The 19,050-nt window shown below is 43.7% G+C and overlaps 1 protein-coding gene across 3 annotated transcripts in view; it reads right to left on the reverse strand.

Moving 5' to 3' along the window:
- Window positions 1–2,431: 2,431 nt before the first annotated feature.
- The window catches only part of ppfia4 (PTPRF interacting protein alpha 4), a gene marked incomplete at both ends in the record, with an annotated part of 55,088 nt that continues 38,469 nt past the window's right edge, over window positions 2,432–19,050 (reverse strand). Inside the window, 28 exons of one of the 3 annotated variants that reach the window (XM_080494962.1) lie at window positions 2,432–2,490; window positions 2,620–2,806; window positions 2,909–2,977; window positions 5,194–5,369; window positions 6,062–6,159; window positions 6,391–6,566; window positions 7,003–7,029; window positions 7,565–7,627; window positions 8,544–8,744; window positions 8,936–9,017; window positions 9,110–9,191; window positions 9,287–9,399; window positions 9,763–9,884; window positions 9,983–10,018; window positions 10,163–10,391; window positions 11,363–11,538; window positions 12,047–12,176; window positions 12,291–12,382; window positions 13,097–13,159; window positions 13,299–13,430; window positions 14,195–14,278; window positions 14,431–14,565; window positions 15,165–15,299; window positions 15,775–15,996; window positions 17,366–17,437; window positions 17,979–18,053; window positions 18,175–18,339; window positions 18,824–18,925. In XM_080494962.1, coding sequence (XP_080351088.1) covers window positions 2,432–2,490; window positions 2,620–2,806; window positions 2,909–2,977; window positions 5,194–5,369; window positions 6,062–6,159; window positions 6,391–6,566; window positions 7,003–7,029; window positions 7,565–7,627; window positions 8,544–8,744; window positions 8,936–9,017; window positions 9,110–9,191; window positions 9,287–9,399; window positions 9,763–9,884; window positions 9,983–10,018; window positions 10,163–10,391; window positions 11,363–11,538; window positions 12,047–12,176; window positions 12,291–12,382; window positions 13,097–13,159; window positions 13,299–13,430; window positions 14,195–14,278; window positions 14,431–14,565; window positions 15,165–15,299; window positions 15,775–15,996; window positions 17,366–17,437; window positions 17,979–18,053; window positions 18,175–18,339; window positions 18,824–18,925 — 3,303 coding nt within the window. Of the gene's footprint in view, window positions 2,491–2,619; window positions 2,807–2,908; window positions 2,978–5,193; window positions 5,370–6,061; window positions 6,160–6,390; window positions 6,567–7,002; window positions 7,030–7,564; window positions 7,628–8,543; window positions 8,745–8,935; window positions 9,018–9,109; window positions 9,192–9,286; window positions 9,400–9,762; window positions 9,885–9,982; window positions 10,019–10,162; window positions 10,392–11,362; window positions 11,560–12,046; window positions 12,177–12,290; window positions 12,383–13,096; window positions 13,160–13,298; window positions 13,431–14,194; window positions 14,279–14,430; window positions 14,566–15,164; window positions 15,300–15,768; window positions 15,997–17,365; window positions 17,438–17,978; window positions 18,054–18,174; window positions 18,340–18,823; window positions 18,926–19,050 lie in introns of all 3 variants that reach the window. The other 2 variants (XM_080494961.1, XM_080494960.1) reach the window with 2 other exon arrangements.

Raw genomic sequence — 19,050 nt, forward strand, 5'->3', positions numbered from 1 at the left:
CTGGTTCATATGCTGTGTTCTCATTAGACGAGGAGTTTTCCAGCCAAGGGTACTGACTGCTCGATAGCAAGTCTCCATGGCAACTAAATGGGAGGTGACAAAACGACATCAGGCAAGTCTGTCACTGAGAGCAGTTCCATGTGGGTATCATTGGCTGATGTTGAGCAGCAGTTTACAGTTTGATTTGAGAGAGAAGTAAGGAGTCAAAAGGGGGGGGGGGAGCTACAGTGTTCACACTACCGTCCACAGAGAAAAGTCATGGTCACATGGCTGGGGGTCGGCCTCTTGCACTCACACGCAACTTCTCTACAAGTCTCGAGCACTTCGACTCCCGTAATCTCTCGCACACACACACACACACACACACACACACACACACACACACACACACACACACACACACACACACACACACACACACACACACACACACACACACACACACACACACACACACACACGTCATAATAAAGGATTCTCTCTATTCTAGGCTACATAGTGTCATACAGAAGGCGAGAAAGGCGGAGAGAGGAGAGGTAACAGCTACATCGTGTCAAAAGAGGAGGAGGAAGGAGGAAAGAACGGGAGAAGAGGCAAAGAGAGAAGTTTGAAATTGGACCCATGAACCTGTAAAGAGTCCTTGTAGAAACACTCACTTCCCTTAGCAAGTCTCTCCCACCAACAATTCACACACTGACGGCATACAGCAAAAGACACACGGAGGTCCGACGCAGAGAGAAAGAGAAAGGAAGAGAAAGAGAGAACAGTCACTATTGAATACAGGGCATTGGGTTTCATACAGTAATGACGTTATATTGTTTTCCATATATATTTCCAATATATCTATATATATTTATATATATAATATTTCTATAAAAAACATAAGTCATTCATTTTATGTACAGAGACGATAAATACCTTGCATAACCGGTAGAGGGGTAATGTGCGGAGGGATCTGCCTTTTATACAAGTATTCATCATTCCCAAGTAAAAACCAATGGCTGTCATCATCATCATCATCATCATCATCATCATCATCATCATCATCATCATCATCATCATCATCATCATAATCAATTCTCCACTGCGATGTCACAAAAGACGTGATGACGGAGGGAGATTGGTTTGAACTTGGCCATGTCGAGACCATTAAAACCAGTACAAGAACCCACAGCTGAGACCAGGGGAGCAGGAGCACGACACCACAACAACAAGGCTACTGGGAGCACTGGGGTAAACTGGGAGAGACCAGGAAGAGCCTCCTTTACAGCAGCGAGCGCAGACAATGAGCACCCTCGAGAGTTTCAAAGGTCAGAGTTGGCCTCTGTATTGCACGTGTCCGTAGGAGAGGTGTGAGAGGTGAAGAGTGGGAGGAAAGGCCGGGCAACAGAGGGGGCGAAGCGTTCCCACCCCCGAGGCACCCAGGTCCCCCTCTCCAGATTTGGCATATCACTCTCAAAAGGCCGCAAGCATATGTCCATACAGGTAATGAGAATGCACTGAAAGAGAGAGTAAAAGAGGAAAGTCAGGTCGGTGGCCACCAGATTCATCTACTGAAGACCACAAGCAGGAGTGATGTGAAAACCTACTATATCTGATCTTTTCATCCATGGCTTCATATAACCGAAATTAGTTTAAATACGTAATGACAAAAAGAACATGGAAACATTCTAATTCGCTTGGCTTAACTTTCAAAAAATTGAAAAACAAATGAGGTCAAAACTTTGAATAATTAATTAAACACAAATGTGTGGGATGAAGATACAATAAAATAAAAATATCAGCTTCGCAGAGGTGCAGATAATATAGAAAAAAAATGCAACGTATTAAATGGTTTTTTTATTGTTTATGAAAACCAAAAGAAGATATTTTGAAGATATGTCACAACGTGGAAAACATTAAGAAGTCAAGCATTTCACCCAAAATTGTTTCCAGTCCCACAGTTGAAATATCCATGGTTTAGAGAATTTAGATGAATTTATTCAATCTGTGATTTATCTTTTCTGTTAAAAACTGTGGCGGGGCGCAGTGTTGCAGTGGTAAGTACTTTCACCTCATAGCATTTCGATCCAAGATTTATATCCACTGGAAATTCTTGATGCAGAAATACACCATTCACAAAACGTTTGGGATGTCTGGTTTTCGAGTGAACAGCGATGTTCTATCATGAATGTAGAAACATGCAAGTGTGATTTCCTGATCTCAAACCATTTGTTGAAACACAATGTCAACATCTCAATAACTGGTCATGGGCCCTTGAGCAACGACGACGACGAGGTCTCCCGCTGCTCACAAGTCGACCTATTGTCTTCTTGAAGGGCGGCCCTCGGGTCATTGAGGTTCTGGGATACAGAGACTCAACTGATCCCGGAGGTTTTATTTGTCAACTCACCTGTCAGCATTAGCGCTCCTGTTAGTAAGCTGAGTGTAGTTAGCATGAGTACGTCCGCACGGCCGAGGGGTCAAGTCTCGGAGGCGCTGGGGGAGGAACTAAAGAGGAGGTGGTGCAGTGGGTTTGGAGGCACGGCAGCACAGAGAGAACACAACATGCAGTTAGTCAGAGAGACATACGGAATATCACACACGCTTAGAAGTCGCTGGGTTGAGATGGAAACGCACCTTCAGGCTGAAGCTGTTTCCTCGATGCCAGAGTCATAGAGGGTGGCATGGTCATGGCCGGCATGCGGAAGCCAGCAGGCAACGTTTCCATGGAGCCCGCCATCATGCCCAAGCCCGCCCCTCCTTCACGAGCCCGGAACCTCTTACGCCATGATGGGGAGCGTCGAAACGACTTATCATCGCCACTCTGCAGCAACAAACAAATGCAGTCACACATTTAAATTTTTTTTTCTGTTTGTGACTTTTTCATCAATATGAATTTGATCAAAGCAGCAGCTCTAGTAGTTACCTCCTCTAATCGGCGGTCTGTCCCCAAGGCCAGCAGGTTGTTGAACTCCCTCTCCAGAACCTGCCGCGCCTGTAAAACAAAAAAAGCCCCCGTAAGCTGGAAAGCACACAAAAGCTGATGGTGACCCTAATACCTGCTAATTAAAACCCCAAAACACAACCAAAACAACACCCTGTAATAAACGTTTTTTTTGTTCATTTTCCAGAAGCAATCACCTGTAAATGTGAAACGACAGGGAAGGAATCTGTGATCAGGGAATTCTCTAAAGTGTATGAGGAAATCTGAGCACTTTTGATCTGAGAGCAATCGCTACAGAAACCTAGGCTGAATGAAATGTTGGCAGGCAGCAGCGGAAAATGCTGACTTCACACACTGCGTCACTAAAAAGTAAATCAACAGCTCTCATAAAAACAACTGACACAACAGCAACAAATTGTTGGGAGGATAGACTGCGAAGGAAATGCCAGAAAGCCTGCAGTGACTTCACAGCATGAGGACATTTTTTTAATAATAATAATAACACTCAATCGTGTGCACAGTTGATCATTATTTATATCCATTGTGTTATTCTGTTCAAACCTCATAACCCCCCCCCCCCCCACTACCACCAAATTACCTTCAATTAAATTAAAGATATGGCAAAGCAAATATATTCAAACTATTTTTAGTACCTACATCATATAAAAAGAAGTACATTAGGCACATTTTTGAAAATGTGTTTATCTATTTAATATATTTTTTCTGCCAGGCCTGAAACAGGGAACGAGAGTCTCCCTACCTGGTGCCTTACTCAGGCCACAAAAACACCACCGTAAAAATATTTACAAAAATGATTGAGTCAAAATAGCATTGGTCAAATCAACAACAGTTTCAGTTTATTATGCCAGAACATTCCAGTGAATTTGAGAAGATGAGCTGTAGCCTTTATCTTCAAACACGGTCTTTATAAAATATAGAAGTCATTCTATATAGTTTGCTACTTTTTTTGGTTTTTGAAGCATATCACATCATTTCATGACAATTTCAGGTGTAAACATGTCTTTTAATTAAATCATTTATAACTTTATCGACCAATGGATTATTATCAATATTTCTTCTCAAACAAATAATGAGGAAAAAAATCCTGCAAGTAAAAGACCACGAGAGGGAAGGCTGTACCGAAAATCCTCATGGCTGTGATTCATTCGTAAGTCATGAAGTTTCTACATTACTGCAGCTTTTGCTGTTTTAATTCATTTACACTTATTCATACATTTGTCTTTCAAGTGCCACAATTAAAAAAAACAAAACATCCCACATCCTTAGTTAGAGTTGGCTGGTATTGGTGTCATTTGGAACAGCTGTTTGGAGGATTTTGCTGTTAATCTGAATATCAGCACAAGAGGTCTCTTGTCAACCCCTCCCTGTTCTGTGGGATCCAAGCGACTGACGCACTTCTCACTTACTTCCTGTGAAGTCATTCGCGGTTGTTTACTTCTCACTTTTACAGTTTGCAGGTCCCTTTGAACTGAATCTATTTTCCTCTCTGTGGCCTGTGATCGCACTTAACGTGGCTGAACAGGGAGCTGGAGGTCAGTCGGAAAAGCCCCCACAGTTTATGTTCGGTCCATAGTGAGGCGCTCCACTTACAACGAGCAAAAGTTTACTAACTAGTAGCTGGCCGTCCATAAATGGATTGTCCCTTGACGTCAGGGTCAGCAGAACATCTTGGTCTCTTGTTTTTAATATCCTAAGTTAATTGTTGAATTTAATTAATCTAGTGAAGACCTGCAACAACGGAGAGCTGATGATACCAGCTGTACCTGCCTCTGCAGTGTTCATTTAACAGCGGGTAGTTTCACTAACTTTTATCAGAAGGAACAGTGAGTCATCACGCCCCCACCATCTTACTGCAGAGGACCAAATGTAACATTAATTAGAGACTCACATTTGGCAGGGCCCATTATCTGAGACGTGATATCCTCAGCGCAGAGATCTATTAAAGCTCACTTTGCACAGAATTTACCAGAATGTGAGGAAAGTAACATCTCAAAGATTCATCTGTATTGTGTTGCAGTTACATTTACCAAGTTGAACAACCAAAACCAACAGGTTTCAACCTCATATTATGGCTCAATACCACAATCGAGGTATTCCAGCATTTAGTCTGTGTTTTTCACCACCTATGGGATCCTATGTCTTTATATCTGCCGTCAAATTCAACCAGTCTCCACTTGGAAATCACTCAGACACTACAATTCACTCAGTGTATGTTGAGCTCAAACAGTAGTTGCCACTATATCCACCTGCGTGTTCTGCATAGGGATCTGCAGGATGAGTGCGAGGCTGCTGTAGTCAAAGGTCTCATCCAGAGAAGCCAGTGCTCCGTGAATGCCGCTCTCCAACAGGTTCCCACTGTACTCCCGCAGACCAATGGACTGGACCCAGTGGATTACCTGTTCATTAGTCCACACCAAAACATCTAAACAAAAAAAAAAAAAAGTATTTATGTCACTGTGGCACAAAGGTACGCAAGGTAGTGGAGGTGTGTCAGCATACAACCACACAGAGGAAGCATCATTTAGGGAGAGAAACAGAGAAAGAGAGACGGCTAAAGAGATAATGTACATGTCCACATAGTGTCAAAACCACTGATACACTCCCTTTGTTCATTTAAAGCACAGCTGTCAGCCTGCTTTCCAAGTTGGAAGAGGCGGAGTTTGTGAATGTGTGTGCGCGTGTGTATGCGTGTGTGTGTGTGTGTGTGTGTGTGTGTGTGTGTGTGTGTGTGTGTGTGTAAACGGGGAGGGAATCTGATTTGACACGACAGCTGAGTCAAGTTCATGTGCTGAACTCAAGGTCAAAAGGGCGAGGAGGCCGGCCAGATCTAAGTGTACGTGTGTGTGGCTGTGTGTGTGTGTGTGTGTGTGTGAGAGAGAAATTCTTGGCAAGTGGAGCTTTAGTTCATAGGATTGCAGGCCTACACACTGGCTGGCTTTTTGACAGTTTAAGGAGCAGCTGCTTCACCGCTCACTCCAAATTGACAATATAAATAAAACCACTAGGGGGTACTCTCGCCAGATCAGCCCACAATGTATGTGTCTGGATTTGTGTGTGTGTTGCTGCTGCTGTTTTGACACTACATGTGGAAGAGATACTGGGCAAAGTGTGTACCTTTCATGTCATGTTGGCTGTCTTCCCTCCGACGCTCCAGGTCTTTTCTGTCATAATTAAGTCTCTTCAAGCACATAATCCCATACTGCAGACTGGCCCTGGTTTCACACACACACACACACACACACACACACACACACACACACACACACACACACACACACACACACACACACACACACACACACACACACACACACACACACACACACACACACACGCACAGGCGCATCATTAGCGTTCTCATCTCCAATGCTAATGCTTCCAGTTTGCAGATGAAACAGTGGGCAGATCAAGAAGCAGCTAATCTTCTTGACACAGCAGCAGACCTGTGGAAGCTGTCCACCATTTTCAGGTGGCTCCTCAGGTCCTTCTTGGTCAGATGGTCCAGCATGCGTGCGTCTACCAGACACTCCATAAAGTAGGAGCGGTACTGAGGCAGGCCAAGGCTCGGCAGCCATTCGTTCCCTATCCACTCATGATTCATGTCTCCATATGCCAAAGTCTACAGGGAGAAAAGGACACAGTTTGTCTGGAGGAAGAACACAAAAGCCTTTCTGTTTCCGGATTACATGGTAATGATACGGTTTACGATTTTATTGTAATTTTTTGGAAAGAGATAATAGGTTTGAGTGCTTGGCTGTAAATATGCTGCTGGGTTCATATAAATGTGTTGAATTGTAAAATTTTTTACAGTAAGCATGGTAACACGCGATAGCAGGAGAACCAAAGTGTGGAATAACAAAAGTCAGAGCTTCATCCAATGCAGATAGAACAGATCCAAGATCCTAAGGAACACACATCTTAGTTTGCGTCATGGCTGCCAGACCTACACAGACTAGTTTCTACTTCAATAGAAGAAACTGACAAAGTTTATGACCCATGAGTACTGATCAATGGAACTCAATGTTGGATAGACGTTAACAATTCAGCAGCCTCACCTGAGCCCAGCTGCCCTCCTCATTATCCTGAGTGGCAGCATGTTAGAGACAATACACAGTTAGGGAAACAGAGCTGATCCAATGCAATCACAACACACGCACACGCACGCACGCACGCACGCACGCACGCACGCACGCACACGCACAGACACACACACACACACACACACACACACACACACACACACACACACACACACACACACACACACACACACACACACACACACACACACACACACACACACACACACACGTTTGCTCTGCTGTGAACCTTCTCCTTATTGTAGTTACACAGCAGAGGCAGTCATATTGTCAGTTAAACTTTGTATAGAGAGTTAGATCACATGACCACAGGTTACATCAGTTACATCCCACCAGCACACACAAACGCTAGGAGAAGCACACACAATGCGTTAGTCGTGGAGGAAGTGCGTTAGTAGTGAGTATTTCAAGGGGTCTCCCGGGAGAGGGACATATGTGTGTCGCGGTGGGGACAGTGAGAGCGTGAGAGAGTGTTGGGTGGGGGTAACGGGGAGGGGAGCACCCAGATGGTACTGACCGCTTTAGAGGAGGAAGCCAGGTTCTCCATCTCTTCATGAGTCACCCACACATTTCCGGAGGACTGCTCAGAGGACAAGAACACACCCAAACACACCCAAGCACACACACACACACACACACACACACACACACACACACACACACACACACACACACACACACACACACACACACACACACACACACACAAAGCATGCACACACGGACACACAAAAGCACACACCCGAGGATGCACACTCGGAATATATTTTCCACACATACCAACACAAACAGCCCCCCCACCGCCATTCGGACGCACGCACGCACACACGCACACACGCACGACACACACACACACACACACACACACACACACACACACACACACACACACACACACACACACACACACACACACACACACACACACACACACACACACACACACACACAGACAAACATTGTGTTGAGTGACGTCAAGGGAGGGAGTGTATTTCAGGCAGGTAGCTCGTAGCTAAATGTGGCACGGTTTGTGTGTTGTTTTCCCACAGTAAGTCATGCATTTCTGACAGCCGAAAAGGACAAATTTAGCGTGGTCGAAGGCATGAACCCAGCCTCTGCTGCACTCTGAACAGAAGAATGAAACAAGGCGAAAACAACTGTGAGTAGGTAACACTAAGGGTGCAGAGTGAAGGTTAAGTCGAGTGGTGCAGCAGGTTTACGGTGCAGGGTGACGTTACGTTGTCTCATTCGTCCATGTGGGAGGCATCTCAGTGCAAATGACTCATGATTCCATTGCTTTGAAAGTATATGGTAATGTATTCATGTAAAATTCTTTTACTAAGTCGGTATTTTGGTGCATACTTTTTATTTTTTTTATTTTTACATATTTATGTGCCTGCAAAAAGAAGAAAAAAAATAGACAATACGAAAAAGGCTAGCTGATAAAGCATACACATATATGAGTTCATGGAGGCCTCTCGGTTGTGTTCAATTACCGTTCTGGAGGTGAGAGGCGCGGACGGGCTGGTGAGGGAGACCATCTCCTGGATGGCCAGGCGGAGTTTGAGGCGGTGCAGAGGGTTGCTGATGCCAATCTCCCTCTGGATCTCAGTGTCCGACAGGGCTGACATGATGGCTCCACTTTTCACATTGGCACGACAGGCTGCCACATACCAGGCCGGCATGCCCACCCACAGCTGGTGAGAGTCATCCAAACATTCAACGTTACTGCCAATGTTGCCATAAATGGTAAGATAGGAGACAGGCGCGTCGATCAGTCTGCATGGTCAGCCTGGTGTTTGTCATCCTTGTGTATCACATTAAGTTGTCGTTTTCGACATGAAAGCTGCAGGAAAAAGCGCTTCTGGCGATTAGATAAGAGGGATACCTCCAGCCATGAGACGACTGTGGGGCCATCCCACTGAGCAAACGGCAGGCCTCTTTTCCTTGCATCTTCCAGAAGCTCATGTCTGAATAGGAAATATAACGGAAAACAAATTAAAATACAAGGAATTACGAAAACACAAATTGTTGTTTTTTGGGTGTTTAGTTTTTTTTTTACTTTTTCTTCATCCTGCGGTCCCGTTCAGCCTGCGTGCCCAGTTTTCCCAGAGTCATCGTATCACTGATGCCCATCTCAAAGTCTGAAGCACAACATATGTCTTAGTCGCCATCGGTGAATTTGACAAAATATTCTAGAGTTCTTGGAGAAGGATGTAATAAACAGTCTCCAGCATACCTGATAAAGCAGGTAGAGATTGCCCATCCCTGCAAACAGTCTGCTCCAACCGACCCTTCTCCTTCTTCCCAAACAATCGACCAATGGAGGACTTAATGCCTTTCTTTTGCTTACTGCAATCAGATAGATTCACGCAGTGAAGCTCATTTAAGTGTTGGAATATCTCTATAGAAATAGTATGCTGGATGCATATTGCATCCAGTCCTCTATGCTAAAACATCAGTGTGAAAAATGTCACTGTCAGAGCAAACAAAGCTGAACATCGGGCACTTTGTCACAATTTGCACAATAGCAATAAAACTGAATAAAAAATTCAAAGGGTTCTAGCACATTTGTGTGTATGCATGTATGTATGCATGTATGTGTGAATAATTTTTTTAATGTAAGTTTTGCAAAGTGCGTGTGTGTGAGTGTGTGTGTGTGTGTGTGTGTGTGTGTGTGTGTGTGTGTGTGTGTGTGTGTGCGTGTATATATACCCTCGTCCATCCTCCAGACTGCCTGTAAATTGGGCGAAGTTGGTTTCCAGCCGTAAACTGCGAGGGGAGGAGGGAGGTGATGTTTCACACTTGATAGTAGCTTTGTCCACTTCCACCGGAGACTGAGGAAATCACAACAGCACCATTTAGCTCAGTTACAAATAGCAAACTAAAAACAAAATAAAAAATCAGCACAATTTTATATATGTTTCAAACTTACTGCTACTTTTCTTCTGTGCTTCCTCAGATCGCTTGGCTATCAAAAAAATAAAAAAATAAAATAAAAAAAATGAAAAAACAACATGCATTATATATTGAATAAGATACACACAACAGTGGAAGCTCAACATATGGCTGCTTGTGGGTGTGTTTGACAAACTTAGCCAGTGCGCTCTCTGACCAGAGTCATGATGCCTAGATGGTGGCTGGTATTGCGTCCGTGATGTTTGGGTGTGGAGTGGCCACTGGTGGGCGGGGAGGAGGACGATGCCAGGGACTGTGCGGTGGCGGAGGTGGGAAGTGCCCGCGGTCGAAGTGTCACATTAAGTCCATCCATGCTGCCGCTGTTCACACGGGACTCGATCTCATCCGAGCGCAGGTCTGCCGACTCTCTCTCCACCTGGATCATCCTGCAACACACAGTCATGCCATAAATAGCCTATGTATTCTTCCATTCCATGTTAATTCTTAACTTAATAAACCATTCATTGATTAACCACCGACTTTATGACTCCCTGATGGTTGAATAATTATAAGTAACGCTGAAAACAAATTCCAATCTAACAAACATGCCAAATTACACACCGAAAGAATGTACAGAAAAATAAATGTTTGAATTACTGAGATAGCATTGCTGTGAGGGAGTCTGGCTCCTCTGTAGCATAATCAGCTAATCTGCATATTCCTTTCAAAAGCATATTCCGAGGTGTCACACGAAGACCTTGTTTACTGTAAACTGCAATAAACAGTGTCCTCTTCTAGCAGGAAGCCAAACTGAGGAGCGAATGGTCTTATCTCTATATTATGAACTCGCGAAAACAAAACTCTGTATTTAATTTCATGCCTTAATATGCAATCCTTTATTAACAAACATACATTTTAATATCTTTATGTATTACACATATCCATAGCATGTGGTTATGTATTCCATAGTATATAACACCTGTTTGTTACAGGTTGACTTATTTCACTTTTAATATTGGTAAACATTCAGATATTTAGCAACAAATATTTTAGATACAATGTCGGGCAGAACTGGATCTTTGTATTAAATCAAAACATCAAGATCAAATTGTGCCATTCAATTTCTTTGATAAATATAAGAGCCAAATGTTTTGAATACATTAAGGAGGTATCATACAAAAGAAAAATACTTTGTCTAGCAATTTTTTTGGTCTGAAAAATGCAATGAATTATAGTAGATGACTAAAAAGGAAGGAAGGGAAATATTTCAAATGACAATCATAAAAAAGCTTGATATGAGTTTATGAGGAAATATGAAATGTTCTTTAAGGTTGATAACTTAGATGCTCAGCCATGTTGTCTATTTCTAGACAGAAACTCTCCTGTGATGTGACGCAACGTGTCTCTAATAAGCCACCTTATCTCTTCGTTGATAGCGTCGAGTTGCTCTTGCAGCATGAGAGCGAGAGTCTGAGCGTCTGATTGACCGCTGGGAGAGAGCAGGGCCGAGCTGACGTCGTCGTCCAGGTCCGACTCTGCCTCGATGTCGCTGCCGAGGAGGTGACTGACGCTCCCGCGCAGTGACGGGTAGTCCTGCTCAAACACGGCACACACCTAAACACAACGCACGTGCGTGAGTTTATAAAGTCGTGCTAAAGTGATAAACATGCCGTACTATCTTCAGGCACGAACGATACATCGAAGGAACGACGTGCTTGGATGAGTCCCGAATTGGTTGCGGACACATAAAAAAACAAGACACTCGCGGACGCATTCGAGGAGCCATGAAGAGAAATGGATGAACAGGAAACTTACATCACACAGCATGTCCATGGCAGCAGGTGAGAGAGGCAGAAAGACAGAGAGGTTAGTAGAGAATGGGAAGTTAGGCATGAAGGTTGTCACGGCAGCCACACACTGACACTTGCTCACAAAGCAAACGTGGCCCATGGATTGAGCACTGAAGAGAAGCTGCATGTTAGGTTAGAGGAGTAGTTGAAGTGTGATCTCATAAATGATTCTGTACGTTCGTAATACTGAACTCGGTGTGTGCGCTTACAGCTAGTACATTTTGTAATGGGTAAAGAACTCCCATCAGCACCTTGTTTGGATCGTCTCGCAGCGCCGACATTCGGCCTTTCTGTGCCCGCCTGATCACGGTCGTGCTGTAGTGGCCATCTTGGCCCTCCACCACCGAGAAGCGAAGGTCACTGGCACTGCCCAAGTGAGACCTGGGATTACATTAAAAAAAAAAAAAAACAGATTACCCTCAAAAGTGTTCCAGTTACAGAGTGATTGTGAATGCCAGTGTGAGAAACCACGTGCACACGGATGTCTGTGCGTACCGAGGGTGAGTTCCGTCGCCGAATACCCCACTGCGGCGCTTCAAATGATCAATCTCATTTCTCAATTTATCAATCTCTCCAATCAGCCGCTCCTGCGAAAACAAAGTATTATGAGCAATGTCGGAGGTCGTATCAAGATATTTAGTCAAGCCAACAACACTTGACGCACAAGTGTACTTCTTTTACAAGAAATACTCTTAAATAAAGTAAAAATGCAGGTTTAAATAGTCTCATCATTTGATATTGCTGTATGCAAAGAAATTATGTAGCATGGAAGTTGTGTTTTTGAGACTCATCATAATGTATTAGTAATTCAAGTATTGTTCAAGAGTATAACACTCATCACAAACAAGTGCAATTTACACCATGTATCTCCTCCATGACTTTAAAAATCGTAAGTAGTTACTGGGTACACCCACAATTTCAAATATCATTGAAACCTTTTGGTTTATATATTTTTTTTGTATTCAAATTTAATCTCCGAACAGAAAATCCCACGTCTATATCTGAATTTAATTACAAATTAAATGCCAATAGTACAATTTATATACATATATATTTAATTTATGAATGCTTTCAATTGACAATGAAATTAAATGAGGTTAAAAGTTAACTAATACTAGTTACTATATTTTGTAGCTGTAACTTTGTACCTGTAGTTAAGTAGTTTTGATAACAAAGAAAAGCTCTATTACTTGTAATTGAGTACAATTGAAGCAATGTAAACATAGTTGTACTTAGGTACAATTTTCCCCCTTCTCTCTACCGTATCGAATGTTTTGGAGATTGGATGGAGTCACACTGACCCTAGTGTGGTGAAATTCTTCAAGCTGTTTCTGGCAGTTCTCAAGGTCTTGAATGAGGGAGTTCTGGACAAAACAAAACGAGGAATCCGTGTTAAAACAGGTTTGTTATCCAACTAAAACATATATACCTTTGATGCGAACAGTGTTTTTGAGCTGCTTGCGACACTTAAGACGAGTCTTTATGTTTGTGTAGCGGCCTTGCCTTGTCCTCCAGGGCAGCCATGCGCTCTTTCAGATGGAGCTGCAGTCTTTCATTGGACTCGGTGAGCAGACGATCCACAGTGTCAGATAAACGCTTGTTGTGTTCCTCGTTCATTTTCTCCCTTTGACGAGCCTGATGAGCCAACAAGAGTTGAATGACATCAAGTTTTTTTCTTTGGTAGTGACTCCATGCGGGCGTATTCATGCTGCTAATCAAGCATCTTTACATGGATTAAAGGATGAAGTGTGCATTTAGCTCTCCCATCACCAGCCGCCAGACATGGTTTTTTTTATTTTTTACCCAACAATGGAACTCACAGCTCCAATGATTTAATTACAGTCATTAACATGATGATGGAAAAGGGTTAAATGGCTTTTCTTAAAAGGGAATCAATGTGCTTAATATGTGTTCTGCGGTAATTTCATTAAAGTAAATTAAGACAGACACACACAAACACACATCTGCATCTTCAGAGAGCGCTTCCTACTAAATATAGTCATGCAATTGCACAGAGAGAGAGAGAAATTAGTCTTGCGTGAATTATTCAGAGTCTAAAGATAGCAGCCAATCAGTCCTACAGAGGGGGGGGGGGGGGGGGGGGGGGGGTGTTGCAGCAAGATATGTGGATTTGGTTTGAATTCATGCAACAATGCACTTGGAAAATGAAGAACTCCTCTTGAATGTGTGTTTGTGTACACACAAGTATGCATGAGAGAGCAAAGAACCAGGAGTCAAGGCGTCCGGCTAATGCAAAGCATCAGCCTCCACATACACACAACACAGCGAGAGGTCAGAGAGACCCTGCAGGGCTGGTGCGTGCACACACACACACACACACACACACACACACACACACACACACACACACACACACACACACACACACACACACACACCCTTCCGAGTTCTTGGTTCTTCTCCTCCAGTTGTGACTCCAGCTGTCTGAGCCGTTCCTCCACGTTGCCATGACGCTCCTCGGCCTGCAGGGGGAGACACATACGTACAAGTACAACTTCGATGAAAGCCGTGTCACACATTTATTTCTCTCTTTATTTCTATGTGTGAGACACTGAGACCTTTTACTTTAATGCTTGGTGATGTGACATATCTGCAGCAGTGTGGAGTGTGCTACCTTTGAGAGGGCCGCCACTCTCTGTGCCAGTTCGGCCTCCACCTCTGGCAGTGTCTCAGCCTTCCTCATGGTCTGGGCCAGTCTCTGCTCCGCCATCTCCAGCATCTCCTGCAGCTGGCGCACCTTCTCCTCGCTCTGACACGCACGCACGCACGCAAGCACAGGCATTGAAATGAAGAGGAGGGTCATCATTGCAATCACAAGAGAGGTGTAATCGGTGTAGCGCAGCCGGCGAGCAGCAAGGACACGACACGTGGGTCTGAACGCAGAGTGTTTCTGGTGTTTCCCTTGTGGATCTGAACTCAGATTCACCCTGAACTGCACATGAACCTCTGAGCAAGAGGCCTCCATCACTCACTCACTTGCTCTGTGTATTCCATACCTTAAATACATGTTGCACATGGCTGAGGCATCAAATATTAAAATGTTCCAGGAAGGGAAACTGATATGGGAGCACACACAATCATGAATCTACAACGACATATAAATGACCTTGCATTGAGAAAAATTATACATTAGCGCTTTTACACATTCAAGAAGGCCTGCATAGAGCTAGAAATGAAAGCACAAATAAATAAATAAATAAATATAATTATAATGATTTTATAATGATTTTGCTAGACCTATGACAGACTTTATCACCTCGAATTATGATTGAACTCTCTGTCAGTGATCTCATCCATTTTGCAGTCTTAGCTTCAACTGTGCATGGCTGTGGTGTTGATTTGTGTTACCTGTCGGTGCAAGGAGTCCTTGGTGGCTAGTTCATTCTCCAGTTTATCATTGAGGTCGTGGATGTGTGTGGTCTCCCGCTGAGCAGCCAGGTAGCGCTTCTCTAATGTTGTTATCCTCTCCTCCATGTCCTCTCTCTGCAGGTGCAAAACACATCTTGTCACAGGTTGTTTTCAGATGTATTGCATTTGTGTGTGCACCATATGAAAAACAACTCTGTGTCTGCATCCTTTTTTTTAATAAAATGCCAATAATCCCAACAATTGTTATGCAGTTTGCATTGAAGATTTAAATATCAAAAACTAAAATGTTCTGATTGTTTCGTGTTTTACTGAAACCTTACTCACATATCAGGCAGATTTAAAATACAGACGAAGAGAAATTTAAGAGCGACAACTGTACAATCATCTCTGCTGTGCGCATAGCCAAATTATACATGTTATATATGACATATATGATATGTACATACACACGCACACTAGATATTACTATTCTATTCACTTTAAAGCTTGAATTTTTTGGAAATGTTGCTGCCACCAGATCTCTGTGCTCGCTCCCAGAAGCTGAGCACATCTATTCGGGCGCCATTTTTTTTTTTTTTTTTACTGTCACCTCTCTCTGCTCCCTCTGTTGTTTGATTGACAGCTCCTCGCTGCGGCTCAGTTCTCGGCGTGCGTTCGCAAGCTCGGCCTCAAGCTCTGCCACGCGGGCGTTAAGAGTGGCAGAGTGCTCGCGATTCTGAGCCAGCTCCTTATTGGTCCGATCCAGCAGCTCCTGAAGCTCAGACGCCCGACCACTGTCATCATGAGCGTCTATCGAGCCATTCGGTAATCTCTGTATAATGGAAATACGGAATTAACAGATATATATATTCACATGTAGATAATCTCACATGAAATGTATCTTTAGAGGGGTTATATAGATGCAAATGTACAGCCTTTTAGTGGACAGGATTGGAAGCTGTAAAACAGAGGAAGTTGTTGGGGTGACCTAGATTAAAAAAAAAAGTGGTAAATGTTATGCATATGGGGGGGATGGGTGGGTTTGTGGGAGGTTAGGCCGCCATGTTTCTGTTTTGATGTTGTTTCTCTTCACAGCTCAAAGTGCAGTTAAATTCAAGGCCTTAATTAAACCAACCTGCAGGGACACATTCAGACAGGCAACACATTGGGCAGCAAAACCTGGCAGGACGCATTGAGCTGGTGCCTCATTCTGTCTGCAAATGAATAACTTGGAGGAATACAGAGACTGTAGGTTTAACCTTAAGGTTAAATGTTGTGAATTACCCCTGATTTGTGTGTGTTGCTGGTTTATCACATAGACTCATTAGTTATTTGTCAGTTACTCATTGGCTTTGGCCTCCGTGACTTTGGAAAAAGCCTTTTACAGTAAATGAGAAGGAAACAGTGGGCAGCATAGGCTCCTGTGAAAATCATGTTTCTGTTAAAAGTACTGTTAAATTTAAGTAATCCATGAATGCCGCTAACTTATTATTTGGGAGCAGTGACTTGCCAGCTGGATGGCAATTCAATTCCCTTCATAGCTCCTTTTAAAAGTGCGTTATTGATTTTTAAGCTTAAGGTATTGCTTTCATAAAAAGAAACAATAACATTGTTTTTGTTTCTCGACAAGCCCGAGAAATAGGTATAACTGTAACAGCATTTTGTGTTGTTTCTTGGCAGTTCTTTCAACAGACTCCGCCGTTCATTGTGACAGGGTTGATTGGATTTATTTTTCGATTTTATGGCTTGTAGTTGTCAAAAATTGTACAATGAGTGCTTCTGCCCCCTATTCCAAAATAAGTTCAACTTTCAAAATGTGGTAGTTGTTCAGTAATACTGTGTTATTGATGGTACTGAGAAGCTTGTGTGTGTCACACATCCCTGCCCGGGGGGGTGGGGGGGCTGGTTCTGGCTGGATGCAGTCACAGCTCCATGTGTGTTTGCGTCATGTTTGGCCCCAAACCACACAGAACCGCTTTCAAACAGAGCGTCACTAATGCTTTTCCACTATCATGCTACCTTGATGCTCCATTCATGTTATCTGTGTATGTTTTGTCTCTATGGGGGGCGGGGTTTGAGTTGATGTGCATTATAAGTATGGAGGAAAGATACAAAAGTGGCCAGAAACCAAACAGAGAAAAATCCTATGGGGACATAAAATAAAACACAGAGCAGAAAAACAATCACACAGTCAGGAAGACCTTCCATGTAGGCTTGGATCCATCTGTTCGCTCCAGTGAGTCACCATCCTTCCTCTGTCTCACCATGTTCAACTGCAGATTGAAAAAGAAAACACTGAACATCTCACACGTCTACTTCTGTTTCGTTTCCTTCAGTCAATACAAGAACAAAATGCCGCCTCCTAAAGGGAAGCGGGGCTCTGAGGCTGCCAGCATGCTTCAGACAACAAGTCTATCATATTTTGCATATCTACAAATATGAGTTCTCGTCAGGATAGAGAAAGGAGCGGCGGCATGCTTCCGTGGAGGTCTGCTCCTCTTAGAAAATTCTCTGATCACTGCAACTTAACAAGCTTTGATTTATATGTTATATTACCTGCCTGCTGTTTTTACAGAACCCATTTCAAATATTTCACATAAAAATAACTTTAGAGCAATTTCTTTGATGATATTTTTATATGTATGAGGGGAGACCTGAGGAGCTGGAGCCTCTCACCCAGTGTGACGCATGGAATGAATATCAGATCAAACCTGTTGGCCTCCACTGATATTTGCGAGAGACAACATCAGACATTTCACTTACCTATGTATGCACACACACACACAAACACACACACACCTTTGGAGCCCTCACCTCTTGCGTGGTCGAAGCCAGTTGCCCCTCCAGGGTGGCCACCCTCTCCAGAGCCACTCGAAGCCTCTCACGCACCTGATAAACATAAACATAGGTCACTTTGCTCACAATTCAGGGAAGACACCGTGATTTTTGCAGCAAATTCCCAAACAATGTATGTGTGTGTGTGTGTGCGTGTGTGTGTATGTGAGTCCACCTTTTCATCCAGAGCTTTGTGGTGTTCAAACAGCGACTTCAGAGCTTTGAGGACCTCCACCTCGCTGGAGACTCCAGATGGTGGTGGTGCCTGTCTCTTTACAACTGTCATCCTCAGACTGCGCTCGTGACGAGACACCAGACACTCCAGGTGCTCCAGCAGCAGCTACCGTGCGCACACACACACACACACACACACACACACACACACACACACACACACACACACACACACACACACACACACACACACACACACACACACACACACACACACACACACACACACACACACACACACACACACACACACACACACAGTCAGACCTGTTGCACAAACATGAACCCTCGCTCCAAAGTCACTAGATGAGGGGGTGACATTCAGACAATGTTCATTCTCAATATTAATCTAAACAAACCATATTTGTGTCCTGAGCCTTAAACATGTCTTCACATCAAAATGTATTGATTGTCTTCCACATGTGTGCACACACACACACACACACACACACACACACACACACACACACACACACACACACACACACACACACACACACACACACACACACACACACACACACACACACACACACACACACACACACACACACACACACACACACAAACATAAACATCCACACACATACCCGGGTGTTGTTCCTTTCAGCTTTCAGCTCAGATATTTCTTCTTCTTTCTCCAGCAGCTGCTCCCGGCATATGTTCAGCTCCTTCGTCAGCGTGGCAAACTCCTACACACACACACACACACACACACACACACACACACACACACACACACACACACACACACACACACACACACACACACACACACACACACACACACACACACACACACACACACACACACACA

This window comes from Blennius ocellaris (genome assembly GCF_963422515.1).
Source record: "Blennius ocellaris genome assembly, chromosome: 4".
Taxonomy (NCBI): Eukaryota; Metazoa; Chordata; class Actinopteri; order Blenniiformes; family Blenniidae; genus Blennius; species Blennius ocellaris.